Consider the following 17,565-nt stretch of genomic DNA (forward strand, 5'->3'; position numbering starts at 1 on the left):
TTGCTAGGTTAAACAATTTATCCTTTTAAGAATTAAATTAGGTATGGGGACTTGGGTCTAGGCCAACCTTCCCTAATCTGGTGCCAGTAAAATGTGTTAGATTGCAACTCCTGTAATTCCCAGCCAGAATAGCCACTATCCATTCTGGCTGGGAATTATGGGCCTTCAGTCAAATACATCTTGAGGGCACCAGGTTGGGTAAACTGGTCTAGGCATTACAGTTCCTTGCTTTATAGTGCAATCGTAAGCATTTGTACTCAGAAGGAAGTCCCATTGAGTTTTAGTAACACCATGGAATGAAGTTTCCACTGACCTACATGAAAGAGCATAAATGGTTCCTCCTCAAACATGCATTCCTAAAAGTGTCAGAATACAGACTTTTTTTTACAGATTACAGAAATGTAAGCCATGCACTTACTTATCCCTTCATACATTACAGGAAAGTTATCAACCGTATGTCCTCACAGCAAGTCCTATAATATGTAGAGAGAAGACATGTATCTGAAAACACATGGTGAACAGAAGTCTGCAATAGTGTGTGTGTGTGTGTGAGAGAGAGAGAGAGAGAGAGAGAGAGACAGACACACACACACACACACACACACACACATACACAGACAGACAGACAGACAGACCTTCTTTTGCTGCCATGGACACAAATTAGGGTGCTATCCTACACTCTGGCCTTTCACATTTACCTCATTTTGTCCATAGTTCTCAGTGACAGTTTATTATTATTAATTATTTATTACATTTGTATACCACCCTATAGCCGAGGCGCTCTGGGCAGTTTACATAGGATAAAAACACTTAAAAACAATATACAAAAATTTTAAATCACAAAAACATACAATTTAAACCACAAAAACATACAAACCCCCAGGCTAATTACATATTTCTAAATGCCTGGGAGAAAAGTCTTGTCCTGGCGCCTAAAAGATAACAATGTTGGCGCCAGGCAGGCCTCATCAGGGAGATTGTTCCACAATTGGGGGACCACCACAGAAAAGGCCCTCTCTCTTGTTGCTGTCCTCCGAGCTTCCCTTGGAGTAGGCACCCAGAGGAGGACCTTGGATGTTGAGTGCAGTGTATGGGTAGGTTCATGTCGGGAGAGGCATTCCATCAGGTATTGCGATCCCAAGCCATGTAAGCCTGTAAGCCGTGTAAGTATTGCACTACAATCTCTATTTACACTACTTCACTTTTTTTTTTGGCCTCACTTAAGTTTTTTTTAAAAACTATTTACACAAAAGCACTTATTTACCAAAGCATTTGGGTAAAAATATGCTACTTGGGTGGTCTGATGCAATTCCCAAAAATTAAAACTAGAGGCCTTCAAGAGGCAGCTGGACAAGCATCTGTCAGGGATGCTTTAGGGTGGATTCCTGCATTGAGCAGGGGGTTGGACTCGATGGCCTTATAGGCCCCTTCCAACTCTGCTATTCTATGATTCTATGATTCTATGAAAAATAAGGCTAAATGAAGCTCACCACCCAAACACTGAGTGCTGACCTCCTTTCATTCCACTGCACTTGTAAAAGGAGACTCTGATTTGTAAACATTTCCTCTCTTCTCCACCAAAGTCAGCCAGCTACTTAAGATCAGTAGCTGCCTCAGGAGCCCAAATTTCAGACAAAACATCAGGTATACACTGATGAGTTGGAGTTGAAGACTACTGAGTGGGAATCCTGTTTATACTAAACTACATGATACCATGCCTTGGATGTATCTAAATACTGTGAAAAGGGGGAAAGTAACTGTACAAGCTAATTGAAATAGCAGAAGCAATGGATTACAGTAACTGCAGGCATCATGAATATATCCACAAGTTCTCCTCCACCTTCATAAGCACCAGCTAGTAGTCATCAATACTGACCAACTAAATATGGGTAAAACCATTAATGGGAGTGAAAATGTTTCCTCCTCTATAGGGAGGTGCAAGTGAGGAGACAAGTAACAATAAATCCAGACTGTAAGAATACATTATTTCAGTGTTCAAGTACATATTAGCTCTCATCCTTCTATCAAAGGAAACAAATTAGAAGGTAAGCATACAACAAAAGCTACATGTCTCATTAAGAAAAAGTTCTGAGAAATGCTGGTTGCACTTTAATTCTCTGGTTGGCAATAGCTAAATGAAGAATACACACAATAAAGGCATAGGTACACTGGAAACTGCCCTATTCTGAGTCAGAGCAGTGGTCCATCTAGCCCAGTATTGTCAACACTGACTGGCCCCAGCTCTTCAGAGTTTCAGCAGGATTTTTTCCTTGCCCTACCTGGAGAAGCCGGGGATTGAACCTGGGACTTTCTGCATGCCACGCATGTGCTCTAACACACTGACCTTCGGTCCCTCCCTTAAATTTGTAGTTCCCTAGAAATTTAAACTACGGATTTTTACTACTTTTAAAACAACTTTGAACTTTTTGACAGCTAGCTAACGATTTTCTTCTACCTCAACAGAGCAAAAGTAAGTGTTTAAGGTCAACTATAAAATATTACAGATGTCATCTTTGTCTTTTATTCTCTGAGATTTGGTTTCCGTAGTTTGAGCTTTTGACTACAACCAAATTGCAGGTAATACTAAAAAATGTTTTCCCGTTCAACAGGAAGTTCTTTTACTTGTTAAAATTGAAATATATTGAACATATGTGGTAAAACAAATAAAAATACTAAGAGCATCCAGATACTTACTGTAACACTGATAAAAGTTGTATTTTTTTGTATTTTTTTTTATAAAGTTGTATTTTATAAACTGTGCCCTGATCGTCACTAATAATTAACAGATTGGCTATAAGAACAATTAAGTGAAGAGTGACCAGGTCTTTGCTTAAATCAAGTTTCACTCATTTGATTTTCACCAAAGTATTTACCTGGATGAAACACTCTATCTGCCTCTTATACTTCTCATTATAAGCTAATCTTGACTGCACTGTTTTGTGCAGAAATTATGTTCTTGTATAAATTTACATTAATAAAGAGTGACAACACATGGAAGGCACCAGAGGTATTGTGATTGAACTGTACTCTGTAACAATGCTTGTAAGGAAAACATCAACAATGTTGGCATATATTCAGTCAGAGCAGAAGTTCTTTCCTTCTTGTAAAAAACTGCAGTGTGTATCCTTGCAGTAATTTTTGGAAGCTGCTGCAGCCTGTGTTGGCTTATATTACATTTTGCTATAGACAATAGGAGACTAGTACTATTTACAGTTAATACTGTGAAAATCAACTTGGCATCAATACCAGCCTAGGTTCACTGTTTTCTCAGAATGGTCCTTGTACACACATGCATACAAAACTGTAATTTAAGTACCGACGTCCAATCAAAACGTTGAAGTAAACATTTTCCCATGATGTTTTTGGTAGGGAAATTAAAATAAGATTTGTTCTCCACATTCTAGCAATTCTTCCAATGGCAGGACACGCCTCAAAATCTTTGGTGTAAGAGCCAGTTCCCAGCTGACTTTTTAGCACCAAATCTCTGATAGCTGCAAGGTAGCAGCAATAATAATGATTCCTATAATCAGCAAGATGCTAATTATGTTGTCCTTCTCATCTGGCACCTTCTGCCCATTACTTTAGAAAATCATACTGCTTTCTGTTCTAGGGTTTTATATGACTCTCTGTTTCCAGAGATATCATCATCATTGCAATAGTTTCCTGAATCTTGGCTGATCTGTTCCAACTCTTTGTGGGCTTTAGAGTCAACCAGGTTAACTTCATCTGGAATGCTGTCAACTATGACACAGTTTTCTGTTAGTTCTTCTGAAGTTAGCAAATAGGGACTGTTCACATCTTTTCCTTCAATGCTCTGCAGGTATGAAAGAACAGAAAATGTAATGAGAAAAAATTGTACTAAGCCTTTGATTTGTTTAGTAACATACGAGCAACATATGTTCACCATTTCCACTGGGAGAATGTGTGTATGAATTGAGGTATCCCTGGTGTTCCAGTAAACAGATAAGCCATTGCATGCTCAGAAATTGCAATTACACATCTGTGTTCTCATGCACACAAGAAGCTCTGGGCTGGGGCATATGCATTTTATTACCCCTGAATATATTTGTTTGGTGAAACTGCCAGATATGTTAGTTTGGTCCATCCTATAGCTCCCACTAATACTAGGTATTGGAATGACATTTTTACTTTAATATCACATAACAACTTAAAGGTTTTGTTCCCCTCTACAGTGCACTGACCTAACAATGAAAGTAAGAGAGTAAGTTCCAGTGTTCCCTTACTACTTCCTCAGTTGTCACCACTTCCTGTGTTGCTCTTAGCCAGACACCACATACCCTTTTGTACATAACTAGAACATGAAACATTGCATACAAAAAAATGTAATGGTAAAACCTTATGCCTGGAACGCTCTTCCAGAACATCTGAGATCCACAAGTTCAATCGCAGCTTTTAAAGCTCAGCTAAAAACTTTTCTTTTTCCTAAAGCTTTTAAAACCTGATGTTGTTTGGACTCTATACTGTTAGTTTTACCCTACCCTATGCCTGTTTACCCTGCCCAGTGCCTGTTTGCATTCTCTTCCCCTCCTTATTGCTTTACTATGATTTTATTAGAATATAAGCCTATGCGGCAGGGCCTTGCTATCTACTGTTTTACTCTGTACAGCACCATGTACACTGATGGTGCTATATAAATAAATAAATAAATAAATAATAATAAAAAAAATCTGTCAAATCTCTCTATATCTCCAGTAGCTTCTTTCTGTTTGTCCCACACTCAAAAAGAATGTATGTCTACTGTTCTTAAAATAACTTTTTCAGGTGTTTCAGTTATAGATCTATTTATTTGTAATCGACAAGGCAGAATTTTAGATACTCTTTGTACTCTAGGAGCAGGAACACAGTATATATAGATTAAATTTTGATTTACTGTATCCTGAACAGTTTTACCAAAGAATCAAAACTTGAGTAATAACCACATCTGGTGGTTGCCAATTCATGTAATAAGCTACATGAACCAAATTCTTCCTTACTGCATTGCAGCCAGCATTTACAGTCTTGTATTATAGTCTGAGGTCATTTTTTTCCATTACTCAAATGCTAATTCATTTTCTTTCTTTTAAAATGCTCTAAAGAGCCAAATTAAATGTTACATTGAAATGAGCAGCTACTATCAAAACAGCAGCTGCATCGTTAGCTTGCCCCTGTCCCTCCATGGCATCTAGTAGAACTTACTTGTATCCTGATGTTTCAGCATTTTGCCTTTCACTTCCTTCTACCTTATTGATTATCTACACCTGTATTCATTTGATATCATTCATTGATGGGACAGGGAAATGCAGACACAACACAGATCACGAGACAATTTTGGTGGCAGCCAAGCTTTTGGCATAATTTCTTCTTTTGCCCTAACTTGCTACTCCCTAGTTCTCAAACTATATCCTAGTGAATGAGCTTGACTGGCTAATACTTTGGAGCAAGGAGACGGAAATCTTTTCAGTGTTTTATACACCAATCATATCCTCAGTCCTTAATAAACACAACACGTAATTGGTTCTCTCCATACATCACTGCTTTGTGTAGTGCCACTGATGTAAAAATCAGTCTAAAAATGTTTTGTTACCAAAATGGAATGGTACTGTACTAAACACAGGAGCGCCTATGATACCGTTTCTAGACTACTGCAAGAAATTATAAAGTAATGAAAACAGATATAAATACCTGTATGATCATTGGAGGATTGCATTTTGGAAAGAATGCATATTTGATCTTTCTCCAAATATAATAGATCAAGCTTGCTACGGAAACAACAGCCAGAGCAATGAGAAACACTACAAAGGTTGGAAATGATTTTCCTGTGAAAGAAATTAAAATATTTAGATATTGGATAAAGTGTCACATTTATTTTATTTTACTTTATTTGTTATATATTTATACTGCCCATCAGCCTAGGCTCTCTGGGCAGTTTACAACTAAAACCATAATATAATAGTCCAAACTAAAACTTTAAAAATCACATACAACCAGAAGAGGTATGTTTGAATTAACCCCTCCTCACTTTCCCATTACAACTGTGGGGGGGGGGGGGGAGTAATTTTCCTATGCCATCTCTAGGCTGGCATAGGTGAGGACTTTGACCTGTCTCCAAGACAGCCCATTTTAGGCCTTGGCCTTCGTATTCGTAGCTTTCTGCCTACGAAGCTCTCTGCAGGTGCAACAGAAGTCTCCACCATGACGCAACCCCCTGGCAGGGTTCAGCAGAGGGGGGCCTTTGCAGGATCCTAATCACCTCCAGCAGCCAACATGGGGTGGGGGGGTGGGGGTAGGAGTGCACAATAAGTTGTGAATGTTTAATTTTTTAAGAACTTATTGTTTTTAATGTCAACAGCTTGATCTTCTGGCACTTGAAAAGCTGTTATGGCTCAGAAAATATTTGCACTGCAGGGTGGGAAAGAGAGATGTATTGCTTGCTCACTCATATGCATACAAAGCCTTTAAAACTAAATTTATCTCAGTAAGAAGTGCCAGAAGAGTAAAAATGGTTTCATGCTCTATAATAAATATGAAGTTTAATATAAAATTGTAAAATAAAATAGTTTCTTTCCTGAACATTTCATGTCAAGAAGTGCATACTTGCTGGGATCTTTTCATTATCATTCCAAATACCAAGTTCAATTTACAGTAAATAATTGAACCTCAACATACAACATGCAAATGTATACGTTGCATTCTTCATAGGAAGTTACATAGAGGAACAGCATTAAGAATATGATAATCTAATAATGTGTCTGAAGGGCAGAGTAAAAATCTTAATAATAGCAATTTCTGAGCAGAATTTCTAATCAAAAAGTCAAACAATTCATACCATTGGCTGTTTCAATGCATGTCACATTGCTAAATGCACTACTTTTATTATATATCAAATTATGCGCTTGCACTTTTAGGCAGTATGACGTTGACGCGGTCAAGCCTGAGATTATAATTGCTGGCTTATCATCAATTTTTTCCTGTAAAACAAAAACCAAATAAAAATGTAAACCAGACCAAAAACTAACTCAGAGATTGACTTTCTAACTTGGAGTGCAATATATAATGCTGCAACCTCTGCAAACTTCAGGTACACTGTTTTAGGTTCAGTTCTTTGGGCACTGTATGCCCAGTGTTTTATTCGTTCCTGAAGAAAGCACTTTACTTCCAAAGGCACGTTTGACACAAGTATTGGTTAGCAATTGCAAACTATATTTAGCATTTAAAAAAAAAATATGTGTTAGCTTTTCATATTAAAAGGTAATTGGGTTGCAAATAGAAAGTCATCATGAATTCTTTAAAGCACACATGCAAACATATACCCAAACACTTGGGGCTTGCCTTGATGAGGGGTTTGCTCCAGGGTGGATCTGGAGGGGCGGCAGGTCATCTATATGACACAGCCACCATCTGGAAGCCATCCAGGGGCAAACCTCCAAAGCTCCACTTTAAAAAAGTCAGGCACGTACTGTGACTTTTTTCTCTTGGAGCTGCTTTGGAGGCATGTCTGGGCAGATGGCGAACCCCGATTGGTCGCCATCTGCCCAGACAGCGGGGAGGTGGTGGGCCAACAGGCTGAATGGCTGCTGGCCTGCCTCTGCGCTTCTCCAGTATGGGGAGAAGCACCCCAAAAGTAAAAAACAAAACAAAAAGACAGGGATGCAAGGAGGAGCGGGCGCCCCTACACCCACGGCTATGCGAGGAAGTGCTCCTCCTCACATGAAACCCCCCGCATTCACTCCCTCGGGTGCGGATAATGCAAAGGAGCGCAAAAGTGGCCATTTGGGGGCTCGCAGTGCAAAAGTGCTGTCATCAGGATGAAACCTAGGAGCAGAGTCTACACTTGCAAACCCAGCACCTTGCCTTACTTCTTTGTCCAAAAGGATAAGTGAGGCTCTTTAATACCTCCATTGATATACAAATGGTGCCTCTTCCTGCAGGAGAAATCTTCAAGCGCTTAGACACAGAGAGAGAACCAAAAAAGCAATTTTTTATTGAACATGTCCCAGGAAAGTTTAATTTCCGATCAGTCTCTTTATATTGGCATATTCCAGATTCACTTCAGAATCTCAGGCCTGGAGGCCAAATCCAGCCTATGGGACCCAAACCAGGCCCTCTGGAGTTTTCCAGACAGCTATACGCCCTTCCCCTGGCCCCACTACTTTCCCCCAACCACTAATCATTTTGTGCTTTCCAAGCTTTCATGCAGTTTTTCCCCTCCCAAGGGTTAGTTACAGGCAGTAAGTGCTTTACGCTAACATGTGCTGGCATCTTTGGCCCTGGAATTTAGCCCCTGAGAATGTCTCAGAAATGGATTTTGGCTCTCAAAGAGGTTCAACGCTCCTGGCATATTCTCACCTCATCTTTGGGGGCATTAGAATTAATGGAGACTGGGTCAGTATGTATAACTCCCAAGCAAAGGAAAAACACTCATGTGGGGTGTTACGAACAGGGGACCTATGACGATGGTAAGCTTTGGATAGCGGTATGCTGTAAAATCTCTTAGAAATAATAACAAAAAGTGATCTAGCAGTTCTCTAAATGAAGGGAAACACTGTTCTGTATTAAGCACAACATTGAAATAATTTCAAAAGGAAAACAAATTATATTATAGTGGCCTGGTTCAGACAACACACTAAACCATCCTGCTTAACCACAAAATGGTTAACGGAATGCATTAACCATTTTGTGGTTAAGCAGCATCGTTTAGCCGGAGTGTTGTCTGAACCAGGCCAGTATGTCTTAATTAATGTGGCGTGCCAGCCATTTACTAATCACTCTCCAAGTAGTTTACTTGGACTGGAAAAGTAGGGGGCTTATCAAACACTTGAAGGGACTACAGATGGGCACGGGGCAAGTTCAGAGGCCTGCAGAAGTCAGTATTTTTCATTCACGCATTACCTGAGAATGTGAAGAATCTGTCCAGTAGCAAACGTGGTAAGTAAAATCATATTTTTTACTCAATGAATTATTTTCAGATTCGCCGGGAGAAGCAATGAAAACTGTAAGTGAATCTTCACTGGGACTAATCTTGATGATGCTTGGTGGGCCAATTTCATCTTAAAAATGATTTATACAATTTATTAAACATTTGAATTAAACAAACCAACTTGATATTTAATGCTAGCACTAAAGCTCCAAACAGAAGGCAAAATCTCTACTTTAAAACAGACAAAAGAAGAATGAGATGATGGAAAGTGTGACACTGGCTCAATTTAGACAACATGTTAGTCAATGCAGTGTGAAAACTCCACTCAATAGTTGAGTTTTTAGGGGTACCCCCCCCAACACATTCTAACTCCACCGTTGTGTGACTGTAGGCTACCATGGAGTTGAGTAAAATTCAACGTGGCATTTGAGTGACAGTTCCTCCACCCTCTCTCCTCCCTCAGTCCTCCCAATGGTATCCCATCAGCCACTGCTGCAAAAAAACCAATCCCGGCCGCTCTTCTAGAGCGGCGCTTGCTCCTTTCGCCGCTCTTGCCAAAGAACTCAATAGCCAGTGGGAAAAATCAACTCAACATAACAGAAAACTCCACAGAGCCCACCACACAACAGCAGGAACTCTCCTCTGCACAGCGTGGATATTCTGCATGGAGTGCTTTCCCAAAAAACCTCCACTATTGTGTGGAGGTTTCCTGCCAAACAACACATTTCTCAACGGTGGTGTAAAAACTCCACTGTGGAGTTCTAAAACCACCACTGAGAAATGTGCTGTCTGAACAGAATCACTGAAGTAGTTCCACTGTGGTCACAAATCTCTCTTTTTTGATGAATCTGTTGCCATCAGCTCTGGGTCTTTTGGCTGCATCTAAACCTAAATACATTTTTAGCTAGTTCACATGTCATGATAAGCCACCCTGAGAACAAGCCACCATGGGTTGGTTATATGATCACTAACCCACAATAGTGCTGACAGACAATCACCCTCTGAGAGGTTTGTTGTGTCTTGTTTCCAACTGACTTCTCCTGCCTGCTCCCAGGGGCTTTTGTAGCACATCTCCTCTACATTCATGCTATGAGGAGATTCTACCCCACCCCACCCCTTTCTTGTTGCAAAACACCTGTATTGACATACATATGCTGTATCTTCAGAGTGGAGGGGGGGAGGCTTGCTTTCCTTTTCTATGATGAGGTGGCTGGGTTTTTTTTCTTTCTTTCTTTAACACTTTTTTTTAAAAAGCCTTCTTGGCTGCTCTTATTTTCCTGCCAAAATCTCCCACCTCACTGTTGGGGGAATGGTTAAAAAAGAAAAAAATGAGACTTTTTTCTTCTTTTTTTAAACTATTCCTGCCGGGTGGGGTGGCGGCATGAAATCAGGAAAGGGGGGGGGGAAGCTGAAATCCTCCCTCCCGAATTGCCATAGTCTTGAATTATATAGAGGTAAGTCAATCACGTGTACAAGCACAACTGTGCTAACTCCATTCACAAGGAGATAACGCTGGTCGCTGTCAAATGAAATGCTGATCAGGAGGAGGGAACTGGAGAAGGAGGGGCGGCCAGGTTTTTCATCACCCTTAAAAATGCCTGTGCAGCGCTTTCAATCAAGCCATGCCGAATCCACTCTGCCAGGTTCAGATGTCATGACAAGCCACCTTGAACAACTGAACAAACCATGGGTTCTCAGGATAGCTTATTCTTCACCCTGTGGAAACCATGTTGGATTTGGACGTCATACAAGACACCATAACCAATGGTGGGATGTCGTATCATGTGAACCAGGTCATTTTGAGCACATTTGGGAGAGTTAGGAAGTAGTCTTTGAGGAATGGCCACTGGGCAACTCCCATTCATTTCTATCAGGCATGTTATTTATTTATTTAAACATTTGTATCCCACCCTACTATCACTGGGATCTCAGGGCAGCGTTCAGATAAAATCAGAACAATATAAACATAAATAATTTACACAGCTAAACATATATTAAATCATTAACAAATTAAAACTGGCAGATTTTTTTAAAAAGCAATAAAACAATTTAAAACAATTAAAATAATGTGTAACCATGGGGAATTTAGCCCTTGAAGGCTTTGATAAAAAGCCATGTTTTAACTTGGCACCAAAATGAAGCCAGTGCTTGCGCCAGTCGGACCTCCATGGGGAGGACATTCCACAGCTGGGGTGCTACAACAGAGAAAGCCCTCTCCCATGTCCCACCATAATGTATGTCTTGCATTGGTGGGAGGCAGAGGAGGGCTCCTCCAACAGATCTCAAATCTCAGGCAGGCATGTACAGGGAGAGGCGTTCCCTCAAGTACCGAGGTCCCAAGCTATTTAGGGCTTTGAAAGTCATTGCCAACACCTTGAATTCCGACCGGAAGCTTATCGGCAGCCAATGCAATTCTTTTAAGATGTTCTGGTAAGCAGTCTAGCTGCTTCATTTTGGACCAGCTACAACTTCCAAGTCATCTTCAAGGGCAGCCCCATGTAGAATGCATTGCAATAGTTTAATCGGGAAGTTATCAGCGCATGGACTACTGTGGCCAGGTTGTTCCTGTCCAGGAAAGGCTGTAGCTGCCAGATCAGCCAAAGCTGACCCCGAGTACTCTGGGCCATGGAGTCCACCTGGGCCTCCAGTGACAAGGATGCATCTAGGAGTACTCCCAAGCTAAGCACCTGCTCCTTCAGAAGGAATGCAACCCCATCCAGAATAGGTCATTTACCCAATTCCCAGACTCGGGAACCACCAATCCACAGAGCTTCCATCTTATCAGGATTCAGCTTCAGTTTATTAGTCCTCATCGACCCCATTACGGCCTCCAGGCACTGGTCCAGCACCTTCACTGCCCCAGATGACTCCAATGACAAGGAGATATAGAGCTGAGTATCATCAGCATACTGATGTCTCCCAATCCCAAAACCCCTAATGACCTCTCCCAGTGGCTTTATATAGACGTTGAACAGCACGGGGGATAGAATAGAGCCATGGGGTGGAACAGGAATCCCCCAGTGCCACTCTCTGGAATCGGCCCTGCACGTAGGAGCAGAACCACTGTAACACAGTGCCTTTTACTCCCATCTTGTGGAGCTGATCCAGTAAGATACCAAGTTCAATGGTATCAAAAGCCGCCAAGAGATCCAGGAAGATAAACATTTAGTATAATGTACCATTATACTAAACAAGGGGTTGCACAGCGAGAGTTTGCTGCACTTTCCAGCTGTTGTGTGCTATAAACCGTGAAGCTCTTACATTTTTCTTTTAAATATGCAGGCAGAAAATTTAATGATTTGATGGACAGACTGTCATACAGATATTTTTTTTAAAAAAAAAGATTACAAAGTAAATACACAAAAAGCATATGTATAAATGTCAATGTATAAGAGAAGAAAGTGATACTTACTATCTTCTTTAGGTTCAAATCTTAGCATTTTAGACCAAGGTGATTTGTTATGGCTATGCACAGCCTGTACACGGAGATAGTAAATTCCATCAAAATCAATAGGAGGTAAGAGATTGCAGTGTGTGGTTGAGATGTTTTTGCATCCTTTTGCACTTTGCCACTCCTTTGAGATATCAGGAGAGGCCCGTGCTTTGTATCCTCTACAAGAACAAAAGAAGGTTGATTAGCTAAACGCGATCAATTTATTAACACAAAATTAGATCCCAACTCTGTCATGTTTACTTGAATGTAAACTCACTGAACTCAGTTCCACTGAGTTCCATGGAAGGTGCTCTTACATGAGTGTACATAGGATTGCAGCCTTAATGAGATGTGGCAGTCAAAAGTAATTTGATAGGACATTAACAATGAATAATTACTGTCATTGGTAAGTTCATGCTTTCAAATAACAAAATCGCCCAGAGAGCTTTTGCTAAGGGGCGGTATATAAATGTAATAAATATATAAAAAATAATAATAAAAAAGACTTGCAATGAGATGAGAGAGAGGGTGTACATCATATACTCTCCCCATTGTCAGACCTATGGCCCAATTGAAACCCCAAGTTTCTAGTGCTGTAGCCCCTGCAAAGGAAGAGACTCTCAGAGGTAATGTTCTAACTGAACTAGATGCTCCCTGCATTACTCCGGGTCCACCAATTATGGCCAGACTAATATGTTCACCCAGCAGCAGCCAAAGCTGGACCTTGACACACTCCAACTTGCATTGCCCAAGTGTGATGTCCATGCATGCATTTGTGCAGCACAGCTGGGCAGCACACTTACGCTGTGGGAAAGTCATGTTCTCTTGTGTGATTAAGAACTCCTCCTGAATTTTAGTATTCCTATTTATTTTTGTTTATTTTACTAAACAGAAGATACAAACTAACTGCTTTTTGACATTACGTTTAAGCCAGACAAACTGCACTTAGCCTTTTAATGGTTTACTGAAACAAGCCAACCTCGAACTGCTGTTTCTGATTCCTAGTTGATATAAATCATAGCTCTGGTTTCAGAAATAAGTAAGAAAACACCACTGGCCGAAAATGGAAGTGGTCCAAGGCTTGTACACACAAGTCTAAGGCTTCGTATTCAAACCATTTTAATCTTGTAAGGCATTCTTATTGTTCTAAAGATTTGCAAGACAAAAATGTCATAGATTTCTTTAGCGGTAGTAAACAATCTGCTGATGTTCCTCATGCTAAAACAGATGACTGATATACTCAATGATCTTACTGAAACATTTCAATGAAGCCGTTTGCAACCACTGGAAACTTTATTCCATAGGCACTATGCTCAAGAACTTTTCTTCACCATAACTGATTTGGCATGGTAATACCTGCGTGCACTGGGTCATGAGCTTTGGGACAAATTATCCAAGATAAAGGAAAATTATTATTTATTTCTCTAGTCATCGATTAAATTCTCTGCAAACTCATTTAAATAGATTTGTTTCATAATAACCCAAGCTGGTTTCTCTTTGTACAATCCTATCTTTCCTATGAGAAAAGATAACTGCAGTATAACCACAAGATCCAAAGACTTTCTTACTATTTCCTCTAGAGAATTTCATCAGCCCATTCCAAATTTTTCAGTTTCTATGTGGAAAATGTAGACAGACAGAAACCTTCAAAAGAACTAGATATAAACCTGAAAAACCACCCTGATGTGCCAGGAGAAATGCAGCTACAACAGTGGATTCAATGCCTACAGTTATTTTTCCAGATATTAGAGCTAAGCAGTCAGCTTCTGGACTATTTTTTAAAATGCATGAAATGGTTAGGATCCAAAGTATGTTGGTAGACCAGCTGTTGCAAATGTAATTTTTCATCACCACCACACAGAACATTCTGAGACAGAAAATTCCAAGCCATGGGGGGAATCTGACATGAGAACCGATGGAACTTGAGGTTTTGGTGCAATTTTGGATTTCCCCCCAAAATATCCGTTACTTAGGTTATCTCTAACAAATGCAACTAAAGGTGAAATTAATCAAAGTGATCAATCATGCTCTATTCCATTTAATTCTAGTTAATTCTATTAGTCAGGACTGACCATAAAAGAAGGAAATTGTCTGTGTACTTTAATGATAAAGCAACTTGACATTTCATCAAAAGAATAAAACATTTCCATTCTCAGTAAGGCCACTTTCTACCAGTGTCAGTGTGGGATTGTGGTGAAAGTGTTGGACTATGACTAAGGAAACCCAAATTCAAGTCCCTCCTCAGTTGTGAAGTTCAATGAGTGACCATGGCCTAATCAGTTTCTTTCACTCTAAACTACCCTAGAGAGTTGAGAGGTGGAGTGGAGATTGAATGCACTGCTCTAAGCCACTTAGAGGGAGAACTCTTCTTTTAAAACTATTAAAATAAAACACCAGTAATTACAGAGTGGGGTGATTGTGTAAATTAACTACCAGGTCAAACACTAAAGATTTAGATGATTCCTCTAATATGATTCCTCTATCACCAGAACTTGGCTCAAAAGTAATAAGAATCCCAATAGCAATTTACATCCCCTGCTGGAAAATAAATACATATAATAAACACACACACACAAGTTTTAACTAGAGTGAATAATTTTGGTAAAAAATTTTTTTTAAAAAAATCCTGTTACTGTTTAGAAAAAGTCTATTGGAGTGAGTTATATTTTGTAAATTAAATTTTAGTGCTTTTCTGGAGCTCCATCAAATGTCCTTGGAGGTCCTGCTTCCTGGCGGAAATGATGCAAATAGCCTCAGTTTCTCATCAGGGATTCTGGGACAGGAAATCCATCCCTAGAGGGGAAACAAGTTCTACAGGGATCTCCAGGGCACTCAATGCTGCCTATCCTCTTCCCTTGCACCAGGGTAAACAACTGGGTTCTTGGGGCAGGGGCAGGAAGTGGAAGTGAAACTAACAGGTTTGAGAGAATTAGGGCCCCTGCTCCGATGGATTCAAGCGGGATGCTTGCTTTTGCTCAGAACCCCAGGATCTCCTTGAGTTATTGATCAGGCTTACTTTCTAGAAATCTTGATCTTCAAAGACTCAGTAAGATAGTAGAAATTAGATGGAATGTGAAAATTAAGACTAGAATGTGTGTGACAAGGATTCTTACGTGAGATACTGTACCAGGAAGCTCACATTTCCATGATATAGATTATCCCAATGCAAAACGTACTTCAGATTCAAGGCACGGACATAAACATTTTCAGGGCGAGGCAGACCGACCCAAGCTACAAAAGGAAAGAAAGGAAATCCACTGCATAATCCATTTCCTTCCAATAGCAAATATGAAGCATTAGTAACAGGGCTTTGATGCTATAACACAGGCTAGAAACAAAAGATTCAGATGAGCTTCTGAAAACAGTGCACCATGGACTGCCCAACAATAACCACTCCCAGAACTTGGGGATTTTATGAAAATAGCCTCTGATGCTCTGCAAAACGCTGAGGTCTCTAAAGAACCAGAGATGGGGAAAAACCAGGAAGAAAAGCTGTGCAAAAGTACTTATGAGTACCTAAGGAGCTTCCTGATCGATTCTGGCCATAGATTTCCTTTGTGTGAGTGGGATATTATAGTTTTGTTTCAGAGTAACACATTATTCATTACTAAGCTGGAAGGACTAGAATGGTTAAAATACATAAATAGCAAACACATACCTTTAGGTGTTTTCACAGAGTACACTCTACTATATAAAGATATATGATAATTCAGATGCGCTTTAACTTTCAAACAATAAGTAGTTTCTGGCTCAAGGTCGTGAAACAATTGTCCTGAAAAAACTTCTTGATTTTTTACCTGTAGACAGACAATGGGATGTAATTAATTACATTTTTTTTGCAACACTTATAGACAGTTTTTGCTATGTTGATACGGAAAGTGTTAAAATAAAGCACTATTTTAATGGTCTAATAGAAGAAATATCAGTATAATTTCAGACAATATTGCATCTTCAGCTTATTTAGAGTGTACTTTATGATTTAATTGCTATTTAAACATTTTCATTCAAATAGTTGCACCTAAACCTATGAGATAAGATTTTATGTCCACAGACCTGTGGCATCAAGTTTTTATCAGGCCAGTTTATTTATTTATTACATTTTTATACTGCCCAATAGCTGAAGCTCTCTGGGCGGTTCACAAATACATTTCAACATTTTCCCTTATTCAAATAATTTCCCCTTATTTCCATATTCAACATTTTCCCTTCCATGACTAATCTGGACTACTCGTGGGAATACAATCAAATAGAGAACATAAATTCACCCCTCTACAGATACCTGCAACTTCTCCAGTAAACATTTCCATGGTACCTATGATATGCGCTTCAGATGTCATGACCACACAATCACTTCAGAGGGCTGTATTGATAGACTAGCTGATATGCCCGGCGTTGCTTGAGTCCGTGAATAATGTTTATAACATTTATTTGATATAAAAAAATTCTATGCAACTTATTCATCTTTAGGTTGGTTGGGTTTTTTTAGTTTGGTTGAGTTAGTAAATTGTTTTGTTAGAATAAGTGGGAAATTGTGTTAATAACAACTGTATTCTAAATTAGAGCTTGGTGATAAACCAATTTTTTGTTTTATCTGAAAAACCTACACCTCCCATCATGCCTTGGCCGGAGCAGCTGTCTAAACTTCAAAAACAATCAGGACACACAACACCCTATCTACCAGCTAAAAAAGATGCAAACCTAAAAATATGTTTTCAAAATACACCTGGCATTGGCCAGATATCAGAATAACATATAGTAGGGAAGCGGATCCACCACCTTATGGTAGTGGATCTGCAAGGTAATCACCTTAAAGTAGCAGGCCAGTGCTAGGCCTGTGAGTTAACCTCTAAACAAATCCATTTCCCCCCCCTCTCTTAGCCTCACAACAACCCAGCAAGGTAGGCCTGTCCTAGGCCTGTGAGATAACTTTAAAAAGAATTAAATTAGTTTCTTTTCTCTCTCTCACCCTCAACGCCTGTCCAGGGCCACCTTGAAGCTGTCATGATTTTCCTTGTCCCCACTGTCTTTTGCCCAGAGCTGCAACCTTCTTCCCTTCTGCTCCCGATGGTGCCTAGTAACTGAAGCAGCCAACCCAGGTGTTCTCCCTTCAGGCCCAGGATAGTGAGCCACTTCCAGATGATGGCTCCCAAAGCCTGATAAATCTTCCATCCCACCCAAGGCATGCTGGGAGTTGTAAGCCTAGATCCCGAATAAT

The 17,565-nt window shown here is 39.9% G+C and overlaps 1 protein-coding gene across 1 annotated transcript in view; it reads right to left on the reverse strand.

The window, feature by feature from the left end:
* Nucleotides 1-727: 727 nt before the first annotated feature.
* IFNAR1 (interferon alpha and beta receptor subunit 1) overlaps nt 728-17,565 on the reverse strand; it is a 37,607-nt gene continuing 20,769 nt past the window's right edge. The window contains exons 5-11 of the mRNA XM_063126685.1: nt 16,009-16,147; nt 15,464-15,581; nt 12,330-12,529; nt 8,890-9,047; nt 6,827-6,968; nt 5,683-5,816; nt 728-3,814 (exon numbers count right to left, since the gene is read on the reverse strand). Of these exons, the coding sequence (XP_062982755.1) occupies nt 3,590-3,814; nt 5,683-5,816; nt 6,827-6,968; nt 8,890-9,047; nt 12,330-12,529; nt 15,464-15,581; nt 16,009-16,147 (1,116 nt within the window). The 3' untranslated portion in view covers nt 728-3,589. The remainder of the gene's footprint in view (nt 3,815-5,682; nt 5,817-6,826; nt 6,969-8,889; nt 9,048-12,329; nt 12,530-15,463; nt 15,582-16,008; nt 16,148-17,565) is intronic.

This window comes from Elgaria multicarinata, chromosome 5 (assembly GCF_023053635.1).
Source record: "Elgaria multicarinata webbii isolate HBS135686 ecotype San Diego chromosome 5, rElgMul1.1.pri, whole genome shotgun sequence".
Classification (NCBI taxonomy): domain Eukaryota; kingdom Metazoa; phylum Chordata; class Lepidosauria; order Squamata; family Anguidae; genus Elgaria; species Elgaria multicarinata.